Here is a 21522-nt window from a genome sequence, read left to right on the forward strand (position 1 = left end):
GGTGGGGGAGAGGGGAAAGTGGGTGATGGGCATTCAGGAGGGCACCTGTTGGGATGAGCACTGGGTGTTGTATGGAAACCAACTTGACAATAAATTATATTTAATATAAAAAAAGTAATGTATGCAAAAATAAAATAAGCTGACAAAAAAAAGAGAGAATAGAGTGAGAAAAGGTCTTCTATCGAGTCTTGAGGGGATCCAACAGCTGAGACAGAGAGAAAACTCCAGAGGAGGCAGAGATAGCTAATCAGAGAAGGGGAGGGAATGACACAGTGTTTATCACATCCTTATCAAGGGCTACTTATCCCTTCCTTCTCTCCTCCGTCACTATTTTTTTTTTCTTTTTTTTCCCTCTTTTAAAAAAGAAAAAAAAACCATATAAACCCCTATTAATTTAGAGACTGTTTTTCTTTCTTAAGTCTAATTAGCTTAAGGAAGTTTGGGCTCCCAAATGAATTGATGTAGATGTGGCCCAAAAAGGAAAGCGTTTAAATGTGTTAGTAAAAGAATAGACTCTGTTAATGAAATTTATTATACAAATTGATTGTTCCATTAATGATATGGCACAACTTGGGAGAAAAAGATGAAATGAATATAGCTTTCAAAATAAAAGTATTTTGTGTTTTTTCTTCAATATTGTATCTCAGTTGGTCTTGCAGTTATTACTTTTAAATGCTTTACTGAAAATATTTAGTATTTGTTTTTCTGAGTCATAGCCCATATGAAAACCTTGTGGATCTAGAGTTTTGTTTTGTTTTTTGACCTTTTCCACTTAATTAGTAAAGAATCTAACATGAGTGTCTTTTTGCACAGTACCTTCAACAGGATAACAGAGAGCCCGATAGGTTCCGCCTTGTGTTGTCATGGCAACTGCCCAAGAGGGTTGTTGTTTGGGAGTGTACGTGTCTTTGTGTGTGTCCATGGGTGCCTGCTGTAAATTGAAATTCTCTAACTAGGTTCTTAAAATGTCAACTATTCATTTTTAGAGTTCTAAAGCTATGCCAAAACCAAGAGCAATTAGATTTATATGAGATTATTGAAATTCTCACCTTGTTTTAGGTTCTAGTATATTTTAAAACAGTAATAATTTTAAGTTTATATACATCTTCAGATAATTTGCAGTCTTGCCACTTTTTCTTGAAATCTTGAGGCAAACCAGTATTCCCCTGCAAAATGTGAGGTAAATACAACACCAAATAGAAAAATTACTGACAGTAAACAACTGGCAAGGAGCCAGTATAGCAGGAGCCCCTGAAACACAGGTGCAGAAATTTGGGTGGAGGAGCTGGACACTTTCACCCAAGGTTCTGGGCACATTTCTTAGAAGTAGATATTAAATCCAAAGTAGTCAGTGTTCTACACTGTTAGCCCAATACTCAAAGCTGTATTTCGTTTGAGTGTGACCCCTCCCTTCAACTCCTACCACTCCTTGAGTGTATGGGTGGTGACTGGGGGGAAGTGACATGAGCCAACATTTACTGACACTCAGCATGTGATGGACATTGTTCTATGCACCTTTACGTGAATTAACTCAGTTCTCACAGTAACCCTATGAAGTAGATCTTTCTTCATCTTCATTTTACAGATGGGGAAACTGAAGCACAGGGAAGTTATGTAACTTGCTCAAGGTCTAACAGCGAGCAAGGGGAAGAACCAGGCAGGATTCAAACCCAGACAGGCTGACTCCCCATCTCTAAGCTATAAATGCCTACTGTTACCAGCTGCTTTTATAACCACTGTGGTAGGAATACTGAGTAATTAGTGTGGACAGCCCTCACTTTGATCTTCTGACATCATCTGGGTTTGTAGACACCTCTGTATGCAGACATAATGTCTCTGCTCTGTTAATCTTGAATTTTGTTTTAATATTTAAATATAATAATTTAAAATAATATACCTTTATTCTTTCCCAGTACCCAGCATATTGTCCCTAATGTAGACATGCTTCTTGGACAAGCATACTTTGCTTGACTTACATTATGGCATGGAGGTCATTTAGCCACCATAGGAACAGCCGCTGCTGCTGTTCACGATGACCGCTACCCTACTAGGTTCTAACTTTCTAGAGGGAAGCCCATCTTCGCGTCCCCTGTTGCGCCCAGAATACTTTGTTAAATTGTGTGCTCAGTAAATATTTGTTGAAATGTACTGAATCTCGTTCCCATTCCCTCCCATTTCTGCCAGAATCTGTATGAGGCCCCTTGAGCATCCCTGCCCATAAACCACCTCACCACCATCTGCCTGGTTTTCAGCCACACTCCCAGTGGCTCCTTTCTCCCCACATCCTTGAACATTCTTTAGTTTTTCCACTATTCTCTTTCCTGCTCATAAGCCCTTTGCCCTCCTGTACTTCTTTGTTCCCTTCTGATAGAAGAAAAAAGTTAAGCACATGAGATTTTCAGCTTTTTTCCCCCTCTATCCTGTTTCCCCTTGCACCCGGGACCAAATGCAGAGTGAAAAGACCCGAGTGGAAGGACTGGCTGTGCCAGGGCAGGGGGGAGGTGTTGTGTGGCCCTGCGGTGATTCATGCAAGACCAACCTGTTCTCGTTTTACACTCCTACCAGTTCTCTGGGAGTTTTTTTTTTTTTAATTTTTTTTTTCAACGTTTATTTATTTTTGGGACAGAGAGAGACAGAGCATGAACGGGGGAGGGGCAGAGAGAGAGGGAGACACAGAATCGGAAACAGGTTCCAGGCTCCGAGCCATCAGCCCAGAGCCTGACGCGGGGTTCGAACTCACGGACCGCGAGATCGTGACCTGGCTGAAGTCCGACGCTTAACCGACTGCGCCACCCAGGCACCCCTGGGAGTTTTTAACCAAGCAACAAATGCCAATCAGTGTAGGTTAAAAGGAACATGAACACACATATTATTAGTGCCTGCTATTCTGTGGCCTACCTATTCCAGGAAGATGTCTCACTCGTTTAGAAATTACCTCTAAGAAATTGTTCAAAATATAAGACATAGAGTTTAGATAAATGCTGCCTAACTTACGTTTCTTCCAACACAGGATAGGCTGAAATGTAATATAAGGTAAATAAGTGTGCTTACTCTTTCAGAACCATCAGGTTGAATTTATTCCCTAAGTCCACGTCATAATAAGAAGCATTTACTGACCTGATGGTGAATGCCCACAGGTAAGGGTTTCTATTAGGGGAAGGGCTTCACAAATCACAGGGTACTTTCATCTCATCACATTTTCCCACTGATGAGATGAACATGACACAGTGGCCATGATTAATTCAACTTTGTTTTCTTTTCGTGACTCGTTTTCAATGCTGTGTTCCCTATGTACGAGTCACTCTCTGGGGTCCCCCCGCACTGATTTCATCTAGTCCTCTGCAGACAGTGCTCTGGCCTCTGTTCTGCAGGCTAGTAAGTATTTCTACCTTCACGGGTAACTCTTGTTATCTTTCCTAAACACCCGTAGTACAGTCTCTAAAGGTTTAAGGATTTAGCGCAGTTAGGAGGCAGTGATCAATGGTTAATCAGCTAATTCCCTCCACAGGCGAGAGATGAGAAATGACAACACTCCTCAGCCTGAGGAAACTAGTCTGTGACCTCTTCCTCACCCCAGAAATTACCACGACAGTCTTTTTTCCTCTTTCGTTCTCTTCTTTTTCTTTACCCTCTTTGGCTTTTCCTTTTTACCTTTTCTATTTCTAGATGACCCCTTTCTGTTCACTCCTTCCCCTTCTGTTTCTTTTTACTTTACCTTCTTCTCTCCCTCACCATCCTCTCTCCATCCCTCCTATTTTTAATTGTTTTTTCTTTGTAATACAATAATCTCTCCAAAACAGAAGTTTCCCTCATGTATTTCCCTCATATCAAACTGTAATTCTTGACTCATTAGTGAGCCATGAAGTTAATTGAGTGGGCCCCCACACAGCGAAATAAAATAAAACCAAGCTGAATCCAAAAGAGAGTTCCAGTGCATAGTGAAAAGTATAGTTGTCTTGTTTAGTGACATTTTATTTCTCTGCATAAATAAGCTATATATTGGTTTGCTGTGCAAATGCATTTCTTATTGTAGGTAACAGTCACAGGTTGGATTTATATGAATGCACCTTTTCTAGAACCACATGACTTAAAAAATTTAGCTCAGTTCCTGGCATGTAGGTATTTAATAAATGTTTGTTGATTGAATGAAAGTGTGTTTGAGTGATTTCTCTTGGGAATAATTAGAAACAGAAAAGAGAGGTCAGCAAGACAGAAGAGTCAGGAAGAGATGAGAGAGTATTCTGTGGTATATCCATCATACGTAAAATAAATGCAGGCCTTGAAAAATATACTCTCATTACTTAAAATGAATCGAGAGCTGGGATGGGCATGTAAGGGAAGGAAGTGGCAAGAAGCCAAAGCTGAAAGAACGGAAGAGCCATTAGATATTTAGATAAAATGAATGCCTCTTTATTGGAATATTACCTACAATAGCGTCTGCATACTATGTTAAGATGAACTTAATGGAGCAAGGTGAATTTGTTGAAACTTTCAGAGAGGGCTATCCTGGAAGGTTTCTAGCATATAAAGAATAATAAATGTAAATTTAATCGTAGGTACTTGAATTATTAACTTAAGGTATCAAAATGCCTTTATTATATATTTTTTAAATGTTTATTTTTGAGAGACAGCAAGTGGGGGAGGGGCAGAGAGAAAAGGAGACAAAGACTCTGAAGCAGGCAGTGCAAGGTCAGTGCAGAGCCCTATGTGGGGCTCAAATTCACAAAGTGAGATCGTGATGTGAGGTGAGATCAAAAGTTGAACGCTTGGACACTTAACCGACTGAGCCACCCAGGCACCCTTATGTATTTTTTAATTGTGCGTATTACCTGTTTTATTTTGGTAACTCCCACTTATGGGGGCTTTCACAGGTTCACATGAAGTCTTAAGTACCCCCTTAACATGGGTTTTGTTGTCAGTTTCAGGAACATAGCTCTTGTGTAAGGTAAGGTATACGGACCTTATTCATAGGGTATCAAAGGCAGTAAATGACAGATATTTAATGCGTGCTCACCATGTGCCGGTTTGATGTTTGTGGTACACAGTTGAATGGGTTATAGTCCCTGCCTCTGAGGGTTTGCGTTGACCTGTGGGTTGGTGATTCTAGGTGTTAGGGAGGTGCTATGAAGATGACAGCAGAGGAGACTTTGGGGGTGTACAGAAGAACCCAAATCAGACAGAGATTCTTAGGCAGGCTTTATTCTCAGGCTAAATTCTAAGGGAAAGATGGAGTTATTTGGCTGAAGAAGACAAAGAAAGCTTTGGGCAGAGGCTCAAGACCATGCACCACTTTGGGAGATCCAGACGTAATCCTATGTCTAATGCAAGGGGATTGTCACTGAGAGACATAACACAGGTAGAGACAATTGGGTGGAGGTGCTAAGTGAGAGACAGTGACCCTGGTCCTATAAGCTTGTTTTAACCAGGGGAGTGATAGGCTTATATTTGCATTTTAGAAAGGTCACTCTGGAAGTAAGCCTGGAGAATGGATTGGAGGCAGGGAGGTAAACAGCGTATCTGTCAGAAACATCAGGACAAGAAAATGATTGGAGTGTGCTATTGACAGCTGAAATAAAGAAGAGGGATTATTTTGCAAAGGTGGAATCTATAGCATTTCGTAAAACTTGGTGTAGTAGATTGGGTGTGAGGAACATGTGAGAGGCTGGCACTTTCTGGTGTGGTTGACTAGATCTGGGTTGCCAGGATGAAGATGCATGACATCCTTAAGTTTGGGGGCTAAGGTTGCATTCATGACAGTAATAGCACATACAAGATGATTTGTCTGGGATTCATGAGGTTTTAGATTACAGAGATTAGATAAATTTAAGTTTGGGGGTTTTATTGCTCTTGAGTTAAAAAGCAAGTTAAATTTCTTTCTCTAAAGGGATCCGAGTGAAATAGTTTATTATACATGCTTTTAAATTTTTCTGGAGACCCATGTTCGGTTTAGAGGGGGAAAATACTTCAATTCCTGACAGAGATGAAGAATTTATTATGGCTTTAAATGTATTTTTAGTCTGTAAAACACAGTCTAATTTTTTACATGAGCAAGCAGGTTAATCCTGGGGAAACAGATTTGGATATCTGATATGGCCATGTGAAGGGTATTACTCATTGGTTTTCTTAGCTCTGTATGCAGGAATCACATTTTGTAACTGCTTAACCTTTTGTTATTTTGTTATTTTACCAAAGTATCAACAATTTTGTGTATGTAAGGTGAGTGGGATGGTTTTGGGCAGATAGAGTGATTACTGAGCCTTGTGCTATGTCACCACGGCTTCCTAACAGCTATTACTTTTGCACAACGAAAATGTGTGCCCAGGTATGATGTGTTCATTGCCCTTGTCTTCTTTGATCATATATGAGAAGTCTTTTCAGTTAAGATAAATTTTTGGTTGAAAGACAAAAAGTACTCTCAATTTTATATTTAACTGAAGCTGTACTGTCCTCTGTGTTACACAGAACCCCTTGGTGCTTTTACACATGATTTAAAAAATGAAGTACAAATCCCTTTAAGTCCTGATTGTGTTTAATATTCACCAACAGGCATCAATAGTCTTTTAATGATATATAAGTAACTTTCCTTATTTATCATTTTATGTTATCACTCATTTTCCTTATGGTCTTATGAAGAAATTTGAGGAGTACTACCGTAGAAATCAGTTGCATTATGTTTTCATAATTAGAAGTCTGCTCATATTTTATAAACATCCTTCTGCCATTCCCTCCCAATTTAATGGGAATAGAAAGCCCTCAGTAAATAGAACCCAACGTGTGGTATTTTTAATCTAAAACCAATCTAGGGGGTGCCTGGCTGGCTCAGTTGGTAGATCATGCAATTCTTGGTCTTGGGGTTGTGAATTTGAGCCCCATGTTGGGTGTAGAGATTGCTAAAATGAAATCTTAAAAAATAAATTTAAAAATAAAATAAAATTAAATAAATAAATAAATAAATAAATAAATAAAAAGACTATGAGTTACTTGAGGGCAGGGCTTATCTGTTTTTGTATACCCAGATTATTGGGGATACCTGATACATAGCAAGCATTAAATAAATTATGAATGCATAATATTCAATATTTAATCATTTTACCTTTTTTTTTTTTTAATTTTTTTTTTCAACGTTTATTTATTTTTGGGACAGAGAGAGACAGAGCATGAACGGGGGAGGGGCAGAGAGAGAGGGAGACACAGAATCGGAAACAGGCTCCAGGCTCTGAGCCATCAGCCCAGAGCCCGACGCGGGGCTCGAACTCACGGACCGCGAGATAGTGACCTGGCTGAAGTCGGACGCTTAACCGACTGCGCCACCCAGGCGCCCCTCATTTTACCTTTTTTAGTAATATCATGCAATAGTTAGGTGTGAGGGAGAAATACCGAGGTTAACCAATGGGAGAAAACGGCAAGACAAATGACAAATATTCTTAAGTTTTTATTTGACTGTATGCTTGACCCTTAAACAACATGGCAGTTGGGGTGCCAACACCTCCTACCCTGCATAGTCAAAAAGCTGTATTTAATTGTGGACTCTCCCAAAACTTAATTACTAATAGTCTACTGCTAAATGGAAGCCTTAGTAATAACATAAAGTCAGGTAACATATGTTTTATATGTTTTACATGTTATCTACTGAATTCTTACAATAAAGTAGGCTGGAGAGAAGAAATTGTTAATAAAATCATAAGGAAAAGAAAATGCATTTACAGTATTATGTTTATAAAAAAAATAAAAACAAAAAACCCTGTCTGTAAGTGGATGTACACAATTCAAACCGATGTTGTTCAAGGGTCATCTGTAGTTTATTTTCAGGTTTAGATATAGCAACTCAAACTTCCTGTCAGGTATCTCATCAATTTCTCAGTTGACAAATATTGCTGTCCCTATTGGTTAACTTGTACCTTATGTTAGGACAAGCTAAAATAGGGCCATGATACTCTTTTTTCATTTTATTTCAATTCAGCTGTATTGAGATTTAATTGACATACAACATTGAGTAAGTTTAAGGTTTACAATATAATGATTTGATATATGTATCTATTATATAATGATTACCACGGTAAGGTTAGTTATCACACCTATCACCCCAGATAGTTACGTGTGTGTGTGTGTGTGTGTGTGTGTGTGCATGTGTGGTGCGAATTTTAAAAAATTTACTCTTAGTAACTTTCAAATATACAATACAGTATATAACTGGAAGTTTGTAGCTTTTGACCACCTTCACCCACTTCCCTAGCCCCACCTTCTGCCTCTGGCAACCACCACTCTATTCTTGGTTTCAGTGAGTTCAGAGTTTTTAGATTCCACATGTAAGTGAGATCATGCAGTATTTGTCTTTTTCTGATTTATTTCACTTAGCATAATGCCCTCAAGGTTCATCCATGTTGTCACAAATGACAGAATTTCTTGTTTTTAATGGCCAAATAATATTCCATTACATACACACACTCTCACACACACACACATTTCATAAATATATACATCTTGCATTTTCTTGTTTCATCCATTGATACCCATTTAGGTTGTCTCCATGTCTTGGCTATTGCAAATAATGCTACAGTGAACATAGGGGTGCAGATAACTCTTCAAGATAGTGATTTCCTTTCCTTTAGCTATATACCCAGAAGTGAAATTGCTGGATCATATGATATTGCTATTTTTAATTTTTTGAGGAACCTCCATACTGTTCTCCATAGTGGCTGTATCAATTTGCATTCCCATCAACAGTGTAAAAGGGTTCTCTTTTCTCCACATCTTAACAAACCCTTTTTATTTCTTTTTTTTTTTATAAAAGCTATTCTAATAGATATGAGGTGATATATCATTGTGGTTTTGATTTGCATTTCCCTGATGATCAGTGATATTGAGCACCCTTTCGTGTTCCTGTTGGCCACTTTGTATGTCCTCTTTGGAAAAATGTTTATTCAGTTCCCTTGCCCATTTTTAATTGGATTGTTTGGGGGTTTTGTTTGTTTTGCTTTTGCTTTTGCTTTTGTGTTGTATGAGTTCTTATATATATATATTTTGGATTTTAATCCTTTGCCAGATGTGTGGTTTGCAAATATTTTCTTCCATTCTATAAGTTGCCTGTGCATTTTGTTGATCATTTCTTTTGCTGTACAGAAACTTTTTAGTTTGATGTAGTCCCACTTGTTTATTTTTGCTTTTGTTGCTTAGGCTTTTGATGTCATATCCATAAAATCATTGCCAAGACCAGTGTCAAAGAAATTTTTTTCCTATGTTTTTTTCTAGGAGTTTTATGGTTTCAGATCTTACATTTAAGTCTTTACTCCATTTTGAGTTGCTTTTTGTGTCCAGTGTAAAATAGGGGTCCAATTTCATTCTTTCACATGTAAATATCCACTTTTCCCAGCACCATTTATTGAAGAGACTGTCTTTCTTCACAAGTATTCTTGGCTCTATTGTCAAATGTTATTTGACTGTGTATGCATGAGTTTATTTCTGGGCTCTCAGTACGATTCTGTTGGTCTGTATCTTCTTATGCCAACATCATACTGTTTTGATTACTATGGCTTTGTACACAAGTTTGAAATCAAGAAGTGTGATGCCTTCAGTTTTGTCCTTCTTTCTCAGGATTGCTTTGGCTATTTGGGTCTTTTGTGGTTCCATGTGAATTTTAGGATTATTTGTTCTATTTCTGTAAAAAATGCTATTGGAATCTTGATAGGGATTATCTTAAATCTATAGATTACTTTGGGTAGTCTGGACTTTTTTACAGCCCTAATTCTTGTAGTCCATGAACATGGGATATTTTTCCATTTGTTTATCATCAGTTTCTTTTTTCAATGTTTTACACTTTTCATTGTATACAATTCTTGGTTACGTTTATTCTTCTTGGTTACATGTAACGTTCTTTGTTACATTTATTCCTATGTATTTTATTGTTTTTGATGCTGTTATAAATAGGATTGTTTTCTTCATTTCTTTTTCAGATAATTTGTTTTTAGTGTATAGGAAGGCAACTGATTTTTGTATGTTGATGTTATATCCTGCAAATTTACTGAATGGATTTATTCAACAGTTTTTTGGTGGAGTCTTGTAGGATTTTCTATATATAAGATAATGTCATCCGTAAAAAGAGATAATTCTACTTCTTCCTTTCCTATTTGAATGCCTTTCCTCTCTTTTTGTTGCCTGGTTGCTCTGTCCAGGACTTCCAGTACTGTGTCAAATAGAAGTGGTGAAAATGGGCATCTTTGTCTTGTTTCTGATGTTAGAAGGAAAGCTTTCAACCTTTCCCATTGAGTTTGACGTTAGCTACGTACTTATCATAAATGACCATTATTATGTTCTTCTATACACAGTTTATTGAGAATTTATCATAAATGGATGCTGAATTTCATCCAATGCTTTTTTTGCATCTATTATTCTATTAATGTAGTGCATCATGTTCATTGATTAGCATAGGTTGAACCATGCATGCATCTCTGGGATGAATCCCACTTGATCATAGTGTGTAATCCTTTTAATGTCCCAGTGAATCTGTTTGCTAGTATTTTGAGAATTTTCACACCTATATTCATTGGGGATACTGGCCTGTAGTTTCCTTTTCTTGTAGTGTCCTTATCTGTCTTTGGTATCTGGGTAATGCTGGCCCCATAGAATGAGTTTGGGAGTGTTCCCTGATCTTCATTTTTTTTTTTTTTTTTGGAACAGTTTGTGAAGAATTGGCTTTAATTCTTCTTCAGTAGAATTCATCAGTAAAACCATCTGGTTCTGGGTTTTTCTTTGGGGGCAGGTTTTTTTGTCACTGATTCAATCTCCTTACTCATTAGTAGTTTGTTAAGATTTTCTGTTTCTTCATGATTCAGTCTTGGTTGGTTGTATGTCTCTAGGAAATTATCCAATTCTTCTAGGTTGTTCAGTTTGTTGGCATATAGTTATTCATAATGGTCTCTTAAAATTCTTTGTATTTCTGTGATAATAGTTGTAACATCTCCTCTTTCATTTATAATTTTATTGATTTGAGTCCTCTCCCTTTTTTTCTTGGTGAGTCTAGCTAAAGGTTTGTCTATTTTGTTTATCTTTTCAAAGAATCAGCCCTTGATTTTGTCTGTCTTTTCTATTATTTTCCTATTCTCTGTCTCATTTCTGCTTCAATGTTTATTATTTCCTTTCTTCTGCTAGTTTTGTGCTTATTTTGTTCTTCTTTTTATAACTCCTTGAGGTGTTAGGTTAGTTGTTTATATGAGCTCTTTCTTTTTTTCTTCATGAATGTATTTATCTCTGTGAACTTCCCTCTTAGAACTGGTTTTGCTGCATCCCATAAGTTTTGGTATGTTGTGTTTCCATTCTTATTTGCCTCAACGTAGTATTTTTTATTTCCATTCTGATTTCTTCTTTGATCCATTGGTTGCTCAGCAGTGTGTTAATTTACACGTCTTTGTGAATTTTCCACTTTTCCTCCTGTTATTGATGTTTCTAGTTTTATTCCATTGTGGTAGAAACAAAAAAGAAAAAGAAAAAGATACTTGATAAAATTTCAGGCTTCTTGATTTTGTTGAGACTAATTTTACAGCCTAATTCGTGGTCTATCCTAAAAATGTTTTATTATATGCTTGAGAAGAATGCTTACTCTGTCGCCGTTGGATGGAATGTTCTATATGTGTCTGTTAGGTTCATTTGGTCTATAGTGTTTTTCAAATCTGCTATTTCTTTATTGATTCTCTGTGTAGATAATCTGTGTGTTGACACTGGGGTAGTAACTGCGTTGCTGTTTATTTCTCTTTTTAGTTCTATGAGTATTTGCTTTATATATCTAGGTGCTTTGATGTTGGGTGCATAAATATTTATAATTCTTATATCTTTGCAGTGGATTGACCCCCTTTTCAGTATATAATTACTTTCTTTGTCTCTTTTGATAATTTTTAACTTAAAGTCTATTTTGTCTGATATAAGTATAACTACTCTGCTGCTTTTTCTGGTTACCAGTTACTTGAAATGTCTTTTTCCATCCCTTCACTGTCAGTCTGTGTGTGTCCGTAAAACAAATCCAGTTTCTTGAAGGCAGCATATCGTTGGATCTTGTGTTTTATCCACTTAGCCACTCTATGTCTCTTGATTAGAAAATTTAATACAGTTGTGTTTAAAGTAATTAATGATAGGTAAAGACTTAGTGTTGCTGTTTTGTTCATTGCTTTCTGTTTTGTTGATTCTTTTTTCCTTATTTCCTCTCTTGCTATCTTCTTTTGTGATTTGATGGCTTTTTGTAGTAGTAGTATGCTTTGACTTCTTTTGTATGTCTACTGTAGTTTTTCCTTTGTGGTTAGCATGAGGCTTACATAAAATATATTTATAACATCCTATTTTAAACTAATAACAACTTCAATAGCATACAGAAACTGTACTTTTACCTATCTTCCTCTTACATTTTAGGTTACCAGTGTTACAGTTTACATCTTTTTATATTGTCTATCCAAAAATAAATTGTTATGTTTTTTAGATATGTTTTTTTTTAAACTTTAAACTAGAGTTGCAAATGAATTACACACTACCATTACAGTATTAAAGGATCTGACTTTGATTACATATTTACTATTACCATTGAATATTACACATTCATATGTTTTTGTAATGTTAATTAGCATCCTTTTATTTCCACTGCCCACTAAGCCCCCTGGCCAGACAGGGCCATCAGCTCGGCTATGCAGATGAGCACAGCCACCACTTAGGATCTCTGCAGGGGCGCAGCTGCAAAGAGAAATGTGGCCTGCCAAGACTGAGCCCTGGTTCCTATAAACCCTGCCTACCTTCTCAGTGGTCAAGCCCTGCAGATTTCTTGTGATCCCTGTGAGGCAAGATCCAAATGGGCCTCCTGGGAAGGGCCCTGCCACGCTGGGGGTGCTGGATGTCCACTTTGGGCTCTTTTCCCCCCAGTGTAGAAACCATATGCCCAGGGGACTCCTCTTTTTTTTTTTTTTTTTTTTTTTTTAATATATGAAATTTATTGTCAAATTGGTTTCCATACAACACTCAGTGCTCATCCCAAAAGATGCCCTCTTCAATACCCATCACCTACCCTCCCCCCCTCCCACCCCCCAGCAACCCTCAGTTTGTTCTCAGTTTTTAAGAGTCTCTTATGCTTTGGCTCTCTCCCAGGGGACTCTTCTTGGTATGGCATTGTGCTGTCCTGGGAAGGGGCAGTGTGGTCGGAGTGTAGCCACTCCTCTGAACCTTTGTAAGGTCATCCTTCTCAATCTTTGTTTTTCCAGGGGGTGCTTTAGCCTCATCCCTGGGTCCTGAGATTTTCACAGAGCTGTCTTGTCTATGGGTATTTGCCAGTTGGCCTTGTGAAGGGGAGTGGTCAGGAATGATCTGTGGCACCATCTTGATCCATACTTGTCTGATTTTCAGTTCCCTGCTGCTACCAAATTGCTGCAGCTCTTCAAAAGAATTCTTCAAAAGCATTCCTTCCCCATATGTAACTGGCTCTTAGAATCCCGTGATCAGCATGCGTAGAATAGAACCATGATTTCCTAATTTCCATTTGTCTGTTGTTTGCAAATACATGAAGCTCTAAAAGTTTTGCTTTGTTTTTATATTTAACTTACTCTTAGAGTCTTATGATTAAAAAAAAAAATTACAGCAGTTTGATCTCAGTTGAAAAGAATGAAAATTTTTCCATTTTTAAAAATCCTCTCAAACCCACTTTCCATTAGCGTGTAAAAAAACCCTAAGATGGTTTACATCCATTAGTAAAGGGTCATGGTTTCTACTCTGTATGTGTGATGTCACCAAAACACTAATTAAGCACCAAAGTACCTGAATAAAATGTATCCTTTCCTCTCCAGAAGTAAAAAGGGATCTTGACTTTCTTAACCATTTTGTTTTACTATGTATAATTGTGTTAGGAATTCATTACTTAATGTTAAAGTCAACCAGCACTGTACATCAAAGTAATATTTCTTTGAAAATAAAACTCTTTTAGGCTTATTTCAAAAGAGAATTGCTAAATTAATAGTTCCTTTATTATTCGGTTAGCAAATAGGGAAGTAAATTGACTACAGTTAATATGTTAGGTACATTTATTTCTAACAATAGACTAGCACTAGGAAAAACATTCTGATAATCTCAGAAGAGTCAATAAATGTTTAGCAGATAGCAAAAGAGCAAAATGTAATTTTCGGTATCTTTTTGGGAACTCTAAAATTGCTAGCATACCTCAGCTATATTATGTGTTTGGTTCCAGACGACTGCAATAAAGCAAATATTGCAATGAAGTAATTCAAATGAATTTTTTGTTTCCCAGTGCATATAAAAGTTATGTTTATACTACAGTGTAGTCTATTAAGTGTGTAATAACATTATGTCAAAAAAACAATGTATAGACCTTCACTTAACAAATACTCTATTGCTAAAAAATACTAACCTTTTAGCAAGCCATAATCTTTTTGCTGGTGGAGGGTCTTAACCTTGATGTTGATGACTGCTGACTGACTGTTCAGAGTGGTGGTTGCTGAAGGCTGGGGTGGCTGGGGCAGTTTCTTAAAATAAGACAACAATGAAGTTTTGCCGCATCTATGGACTCTTCCTCTCATGAATGATTTCTCTGTTGCATGGGATGCTGTTTGATAGCATTTTACCCACAATAGAACTTCTTTCAGAATTGGAGTCAAACCTCTCAAACCCTGCCACTGCTTTGTCAGCTAAGTTTATGTCATCTTCTAAGTCCTTTGTTGTCATTTCAGCAATCTTCACAGCATCTTCACTAGGAGTAGTAGATTCCATCTCTGGAAACCACTTTCTTTGCTCCTCCATAGAAGCAATTCCTCATCTGCTCAAGTTTTCTCATGAGATTGCCGCAATTCACTCCCATCTTCAGGCTCTACTTCTAATTCTAGTTAGTTCTCTTGCTGTTTTCACCACTTCTGCAGTTACTTCCCCCACTGAGCCTCTCAGAGTCATCCTTGAGGGTTGGACTCAACTTCTTCCAAACTTTTGTTAATGTTGATACTGTGTTATATCTCCATTGCAGCTAGCCTTTTAGAAATTTGTCAAGTTATGGTTGAATCAAAGACAAATATTTATAATTATCTGGAACAATGATTAAAATACTCCTTCATTTTCTAACTACATACCTCCGTGAGGCCAGAGTTTCTTCATATACTTGAATCAAAACGACATGTCGTGACAGATTCAGCCAGAAGCATATTTGAGAATTCAGTTGTCTGATATTAAGACGTTGAAGAGATCATGAACATGTCAAACATTACTTCTTTTGTCACTCATTTTCTTTTGTTTTGGGAAATGTAGTTATTTTTCATTGAAATACGTTATGCTAACATTTATTGGGTTTACTGTGGTTACTTTTAAATGAATAAATATTTTTTAATTTCTTAGTTTTAATTTCTCGTATGGTAAATATCAGTAGATGCAGCCCATATAAACCAAAGCTTCTTGGGGTCCTCAGTAATGGTTTTCAGAGCGTAAAGGGGTCCTGCGATTAAAAAGATTGAGACCTTAATGGCATAGAATATTTGAGCATTTGTGTTAGTAGGCAGCATGGAGGCAACCAAAGCATTACTACATTATGGCCTTGCTCAGTCCTCGCCAGCAGAGTGATGTCCCTGACTAGTTGAAGAAATGTTTATTTTCTGTGTGTTTTTTTTTTTTTAATCGTTTAAGAAATCAAGAAAGTGAATATTTTCATTTTCAAGGTTTCTATCAAAAATGATTTGAACTTCGGGGCACCTCGGTGGCTCAGTCGATTAAGCTTCTGACTTCAGGTCATGCTCTCGCTGTTCCTGGGTTCGAGCCCCATGTCGGGCTCTGTGCTGACAGCTCAGGGCCTGGAGCCTGTTTCGGATTCTGTGTCTCCCTGTCTGTCTGTCCCTTCCCCGCTTGTGCTCTGTCACTCTCTCCCAAAAACAAATAAATATTTTTAAAGACTTTTTTTAAGTGATTCAAACCTCTTAGGATACTTTCAGCTCCAAATAACAGCATATCTGACTCAGCTGGTTTAAATGATAAGTTATAATTTCACCTCACTGAAAGATTGCAGATAGGGCAGGCTCCAGAGTTGTTGGTTGAGGAGCTTCATAAGATCCTGAAGCACCAGTTTCTTTCCATCTCTCTGTGCTCCCGTCCTCAGTGAAGCCTCATCCTCAGACTGGCAGCAAGATGGCTACAGCAAGCAGGTCCACCATCAGACGTGATAGTGCCAGAGGGAGAAGAGCAACATCTTCCCTATGTCTCCTCCTTAGAGGCAGGGGGTCCCAGGACTCCTTAGCAGACTTCTGATGCCTCAATGGCCAGGATGGGGTCACATCCAGTCCTTAACTGTGTCCCTGCCAAGGATTATGGGCTTACTGTGACTGGCTTAAAAATAATCATTTTGGGGGCGCCTGGGTGGCGCAGTCGGTTAAGCGTCCGACTTCAGCCAGGTCACGATCTCGCGGTCCGGGAGTTCGAGCCCCGCGTCAGGCTCTGGGCTGATGGCTCAGAGCCTGGAGCCTGTTTCCGATTCTGTGTCTCTCTCTCTCTCTGCCCCTCCCCCGTTCATGCTCTGTCTCTCTCTGTCCCAAAAATAAATAAACGTTGAAAAAAAAAAAATTAAAAAAAAAAATAATCATTTTGTGCGACCCAGATATGAGGAAATCATCCACAGTGATTTGGTTATTAAAAACAAAACAAAAAGTCCTGTGTGCCTATTCAGTTAACTGGAAATTCACTTGTACAGCTGCCCAGTAAGAGAGACAGCATGAATCTTTAGCAAGTGTCTGGAGCCTAAGACCCAGGAGCACTGTGGTCTGGTCCTGCATGTGGCACTCGTCAGCTCTGACTCCCCTACGGCCATACTTCCTTGTCTGTAAAAGGAAGGCTCAGACTACAGCTCTAGTTCTGAGACCCTCTGGTTCACTGGTTTCTTCATTCACTCTCACTCTTTCATTCAATAGTATTTATAGAGTGCTTACTCCCTTATGAAAGTCACAGGGAAGGGTACAGATACACACTAGAATGCTGCCCATTTAACCACAACCATCTGTTCTTCCTCCTGCGCTACATGCACACCGAAAGCCCAAAGGGGAGTAAGATCCAAACTGGTTTTTCCCTCATAGAATAAATTGTTTAATTCCCTTGGCAAAGAGCCCTTGCCACGAGGCTCATTAACGACTAGTGACATCACAAGAGTTCTCTCTCACCTTCTTAAAATGTAAAATTTGTCCAGAGATGAGACCATAGAGCCACAATTCTGTTCTGACCAAGATGGGTCTTTGTCTCGGAGAAGATGCTCCTGGGCCTGGCTGGCTGTGACTGCCGCGGTTCCCTCAGCACCGGGAAGGCTGTGATGCGGAGAAGCAGGCTGTTAAGACAACAGAAGGATAGTCATGAGAAATGAGGCCGTGTTCTCTGAACACTCAAGGGCACTCTCACGTTTTATTTTTCAGATAAGATGTCAGAAAGGTTTTGCTGTTTTAAAACCAAGTTGCTCAAATTTTGCAGGCCTTTCTCAGGTGCTGTGTTGGTTCATTTTTCACGTCACATAAAGCGTTATCTCGGAGAGGAGAAGTAGGACTCATGTGATCCCTCCCTCAAGTAATATTTGAGTCACTGTCAGGTGAAGCAGAGCTTTTTTAAGTTGCTTTAGGGACCAATATAAGTGGAACAGAGAGGGAGGAAGATTTAGGGTCACTGAAGAGAAAACCCTTCCAACACATAGTGCTGTCAGCAATGACATGTAAACATTCCGTTATGGAAAGTCATGAGTTCTCCCATTACTGAGAGTACCCAAGCAGAGGCTGGATATACCCTCTGTCAGCAGTGTTGTGAAGAGGTTCTTCATTTGATCTGGGTGTGGACACGATGATTTGGAAGGAAGGTCATCTCTTAAATTCTGTGATTGTTATCATAGCCGTGAGACATCTGATGGCTTGAAATCGTTAGCAGTTTGAAACAGAAAGCAGGGGATTCATTTATTCACCAAGTATTTATGAAGCATCTACCATGTGTCAGGCACTGTTCTAGACACTGGAGACACAGTAAAGAACAAGACTGACAAGACACTCGGGGCACTTGTGTTCTAGGGGAGGCAGACAAGCGCTGAACTAATACGCGAATAAAGAAGACCGTTTCCTATTAAGATATGTGCTCTGAGGAACACACACCAGGGTGATGGGAGAGAAGGATTGGGGCAGGTAAGGGTGGGAATCTGTTTTAAATTAGGTTTTGAGGCAAAGTCTCTTTGAGAAGTTACCATGTGAGCTAAGACAGAACGCAGAGGAGGCGTCTGCCCTGAGATGACTGGGGAAGAGCGTTTGAAGCAGAGAAGACCTGCCTGGAAGAGCAGGATGGGAACAAGCTTGGCAGGTTTGAGAAGCGAGCAGAAGGCTGAGTGAGAGGCCCAGAGGGACGAGTGTGGGGTGGAGTGGGCCTGGGTAGGGGCCAGATCTCACAGGACCTCCCCCAGGAGCTTAGCGTTACCCTGTCCAGTGGGAAGCCCCTGCAGGGCTTTCGGTTGAATGGCATGCTCCGGTTCACGTCTGTAGAAGATGACTGTGCATACTTTCTGGGGGATGAATCGTAGGGGGCAAGGATGCAAGCAAAGAGGAGAAAAGGAAACTCCAGAGAAATGTGGTTTCACAGAAGCCAAGAGAAGAAAATGTCTCAAGAAGGAAAGAGTGGGCAGTAGTGTTGAAGACCGAGAAGTCAGCAGGAAAGTACCTGATGGCTTTGATGAGCAACTGTTTATGGGTGGCAGCTTTATAAACCCATTTAGAGTGAGTTTAGGGGAAAATGGGGAGTAAGAGGACACGGGGAATAGAACCCATTCTTTCAGAAAATGCTGGAAAAGAGTGCAAAGAATAGGAATGTATCCGGAGGGAAACAGGAAATCAAGGGACTGTTTCTAAGGTTGGGTTTTTCCAGCAACTTCTTTGTGCTGAGGGAAGGGCATCGACAGAGAGGCAGATGCTAGGGATGCTAGACAAGGAGTGGGCTATTGCAGAAGAGAGATCCTCGAAAGGACGCTGTGAATTGTTTTATGAAATTGAATTATTGAATTTCCATAATTGAATTATGGAAATGCATAATTTCATTATCTTTGATATTGATTAGTTTATTGTGATATTCTTGTGTTAGGTTGAACCATATGAAATTACCAGCATTCACACATTTTTGACCTACAAAAGCAGCACCATTATATAATTCTACCTACAGCAGAATTAGGATTTTCTCCCTTAGACACTTGAATTTCTGTCATCGGTTTTTATAATTCATGTACATTTTTAATGTGGAAACAACCTCAAACTTACCTAAAAGTTGCAATTACAGAGGAACATCCTCTCTCCCCAAACCATTTGAAAGTAAGTTTCAGACCTGATGTTCTCTCTCTCTCTCTCTCTCTCTCTCTCTAGCATTTGAGTGGGTATTTCCTGGAAATAAGAACATTCTCCAACAAAATCACAATGCAATCTAGTAAAATCAGGAAATCAACATCAGTGCATTGCTACCAACGAATCCTCTAACCTCATTCAGTTTTTTGCCATTTGTCCCAATAATGTCCTTATTCACAAAAGGGTCTAGTTCAATGCCGCCCACTGTATTTAGTTGTCACTTTAATCTCTCCCGCTCTGGAACAGTTCCCTATTCTTCCTTGATTTTCATCTCCTTGCCCATGGATTTGGGTCTGTCATGATGATCTTCAGATTATGAGCCTTCAGTAGTGTGGTAGCCAGCCTTCAAATTGGGCCCCACCTCCTGTTATTCCCACCCTTGTGCAGTCTCCTCCCACGTGATACCACAGTTGATCTTTGTGACCCAGAGCATATAGTAGAAGTGATTAAATTATGAAGTGATCCTGTTGCATCACTTGCTCTGTGGGAAGCCAGCTTCCATGTCATGAGCAGTTCTGTGGATAGGCCAGCATGTCAACTGAAGCACCTAGCCAACAGCCAGTGAGAAACTGAGGACTGCCAACAATGTTGAATGAGCTTGGAAGTGGATTCTCCAGCCCTAGTTAAACCTTGGGTTGACTGTCATCTTGGATGACTACTTCACTTCAATCTCGTTCAAGACCTTAAACCAGAATCACCTAATTAAGCCACTCCCAGATCCCTGACCCCCAGAAACTGTGACATAGTACATGTTTGTTGTCTTAAGGTACAAAATGAATATACACAGGAAGATCACAGAAGTGACAGTGGGTTCTTTCCATTGCATCCTAACAGATGGCACACAATTTCAATTTGTCCCATTACTGATGATCTTTATTTCCATCCCTTGGTTAAAAGAGGTATCTTTTGGACTTCTCCCCTGTGAAGTTGCTCTTTTTTCCTTTTAATTGATGAATATATTTGTGGAAGATACTTTCAAACTATGTACACTTCCCATTCTTTATCAAACTTACAATACAACTTTTTCAGTTATTTCTCTCAGTGTGAGATTGCAGCTTCCTAGTTTATTCATTGGGGAATAATCTGTTACACTCATTATTTATTTTGATGCTCAAGTTGTCCCAAATTTCACCTGAGCCCCTTCAACCTGGCTCCTGTGTTCTTTTGACATGTCCTCATCATTCTTTGAACACTTCCCTTGATCTTTGGCACAAAATGTTCTAAGCTCATCATGTTCTTTGCCTGCCCCAGCCCTGAAAGCAGTCATTTCTCCAAGGATCCCTGGTTCTTTTTAGTGGAAAATGATATTAAAGCCAAGGTCTGGGCACTAGGTGTGTCTGTTGCTGGTGGGGGTGTTGCTGCTCCCAGGCCCACTCAAAAGACATGCGCACATTTACATATGTATCTATGTAAATATGTATAGATAGACATATATGTATAAATACAGACTGCACAAATATACATATGTGCATATATAAGCATATAGTACATATGTTTTTATGTATTACTTAATCCAAATGCATATATTTGTAAATATAGTAAATTTAAATATACATATCTGTAAGTTCATACTGATATCTCTAATTGTAGGGTATCCAGGGTTTCTATCTTTCTTCTCCCTTTCCATGTTAGTGACTTCTTTCTTCAGTAGTGAGAAACTTGGCTTTTGTTACCCTTATTATATTTATTTATTTGATTAATCCCCTGATATCAGCCTTGCATCACCATTGCATTGCACCCCTCTCCCCACATGGACGCCCTCCATTCAGGCTCTGACTTCCATCGCAGGGGCACCCACCTTCATGAATACCCTCCTCATCCCCTTGGGCCCCAGGCCACCCCTCCACGTGGATACCCACGCCTACCTCTCCCTGCCCAGGCCCTGACATACTACCTCAGGCTGCCCCTGCACATGGATGCCCTCCTCACCCACTCAGGCCTTAACTCCCCTCTGTCTGTCCTCTGTAGGGACTTACCCTGCTTGGGCTCTGATTACCCTCTCCAAGCTGTCCCTCCCAGTGTGGGTGCCCTCTTTATGCCACTTGGGTTCAGACACCCCCCAGGCTGTTACAGGCTGCCTCTTCTTGCTCTGCCCCCTCTAACGGCTTTAAGGCTGACTTGTTCAACAGGGGAGGAAGGGGAAGAGTGGGACTTTATGATTTTATAAAAGGTG

General features: G+C 39.2%; 1 protein-coding gene across 3 annotated transcripts in view; it reads left to right on the forward strand.

Annotated features, from left to right (window-relative positions):
* FIG4 (FIG4 phosphoinositide 5-phosphatase) overlaps positions 1–21522 on the forward strand; it is a 131072-nt gene that overhangs the window by 90046 nt on the left and 19504 nt on the right. Inside the window, exon 23 of one of the 3 annotated variants that reach the window (XM_045499255.1) lies at positions 3060–3137. The exons of 1 other annotated variant lie outside the window; for it this stretch is intronic. In XM_045499255.1, the coding sequence (XP_045355211.1) occupies positions 3060–3099 (40 nt within the window). In that variant the 3' untranslated portion in view covers positions 3100–3137. Of the gene's footprint in view, positions 1–3059; positions 3138–19370; positions 19393–21522 lie in introns of those variants that run through there. One more of the 3 variants, XM_045499256.1, reaches the window with a different exon arrangement.

Source organism: Leopardus geoffroyi, chromosome B2, assembly GCF_018350155.1.
Source record: "Leopardus geoffroyi isolate Oge1 chromosome B2, O.geoffroyi_Oge1_pat1.0, whole genome shotgun sequence".
Lineage (NCBI taxonomy): Eukaryota > Metazoa > Chordata > Mammalia > Carnivora > Felidae > Leopardus > Leopardus geoffroyi.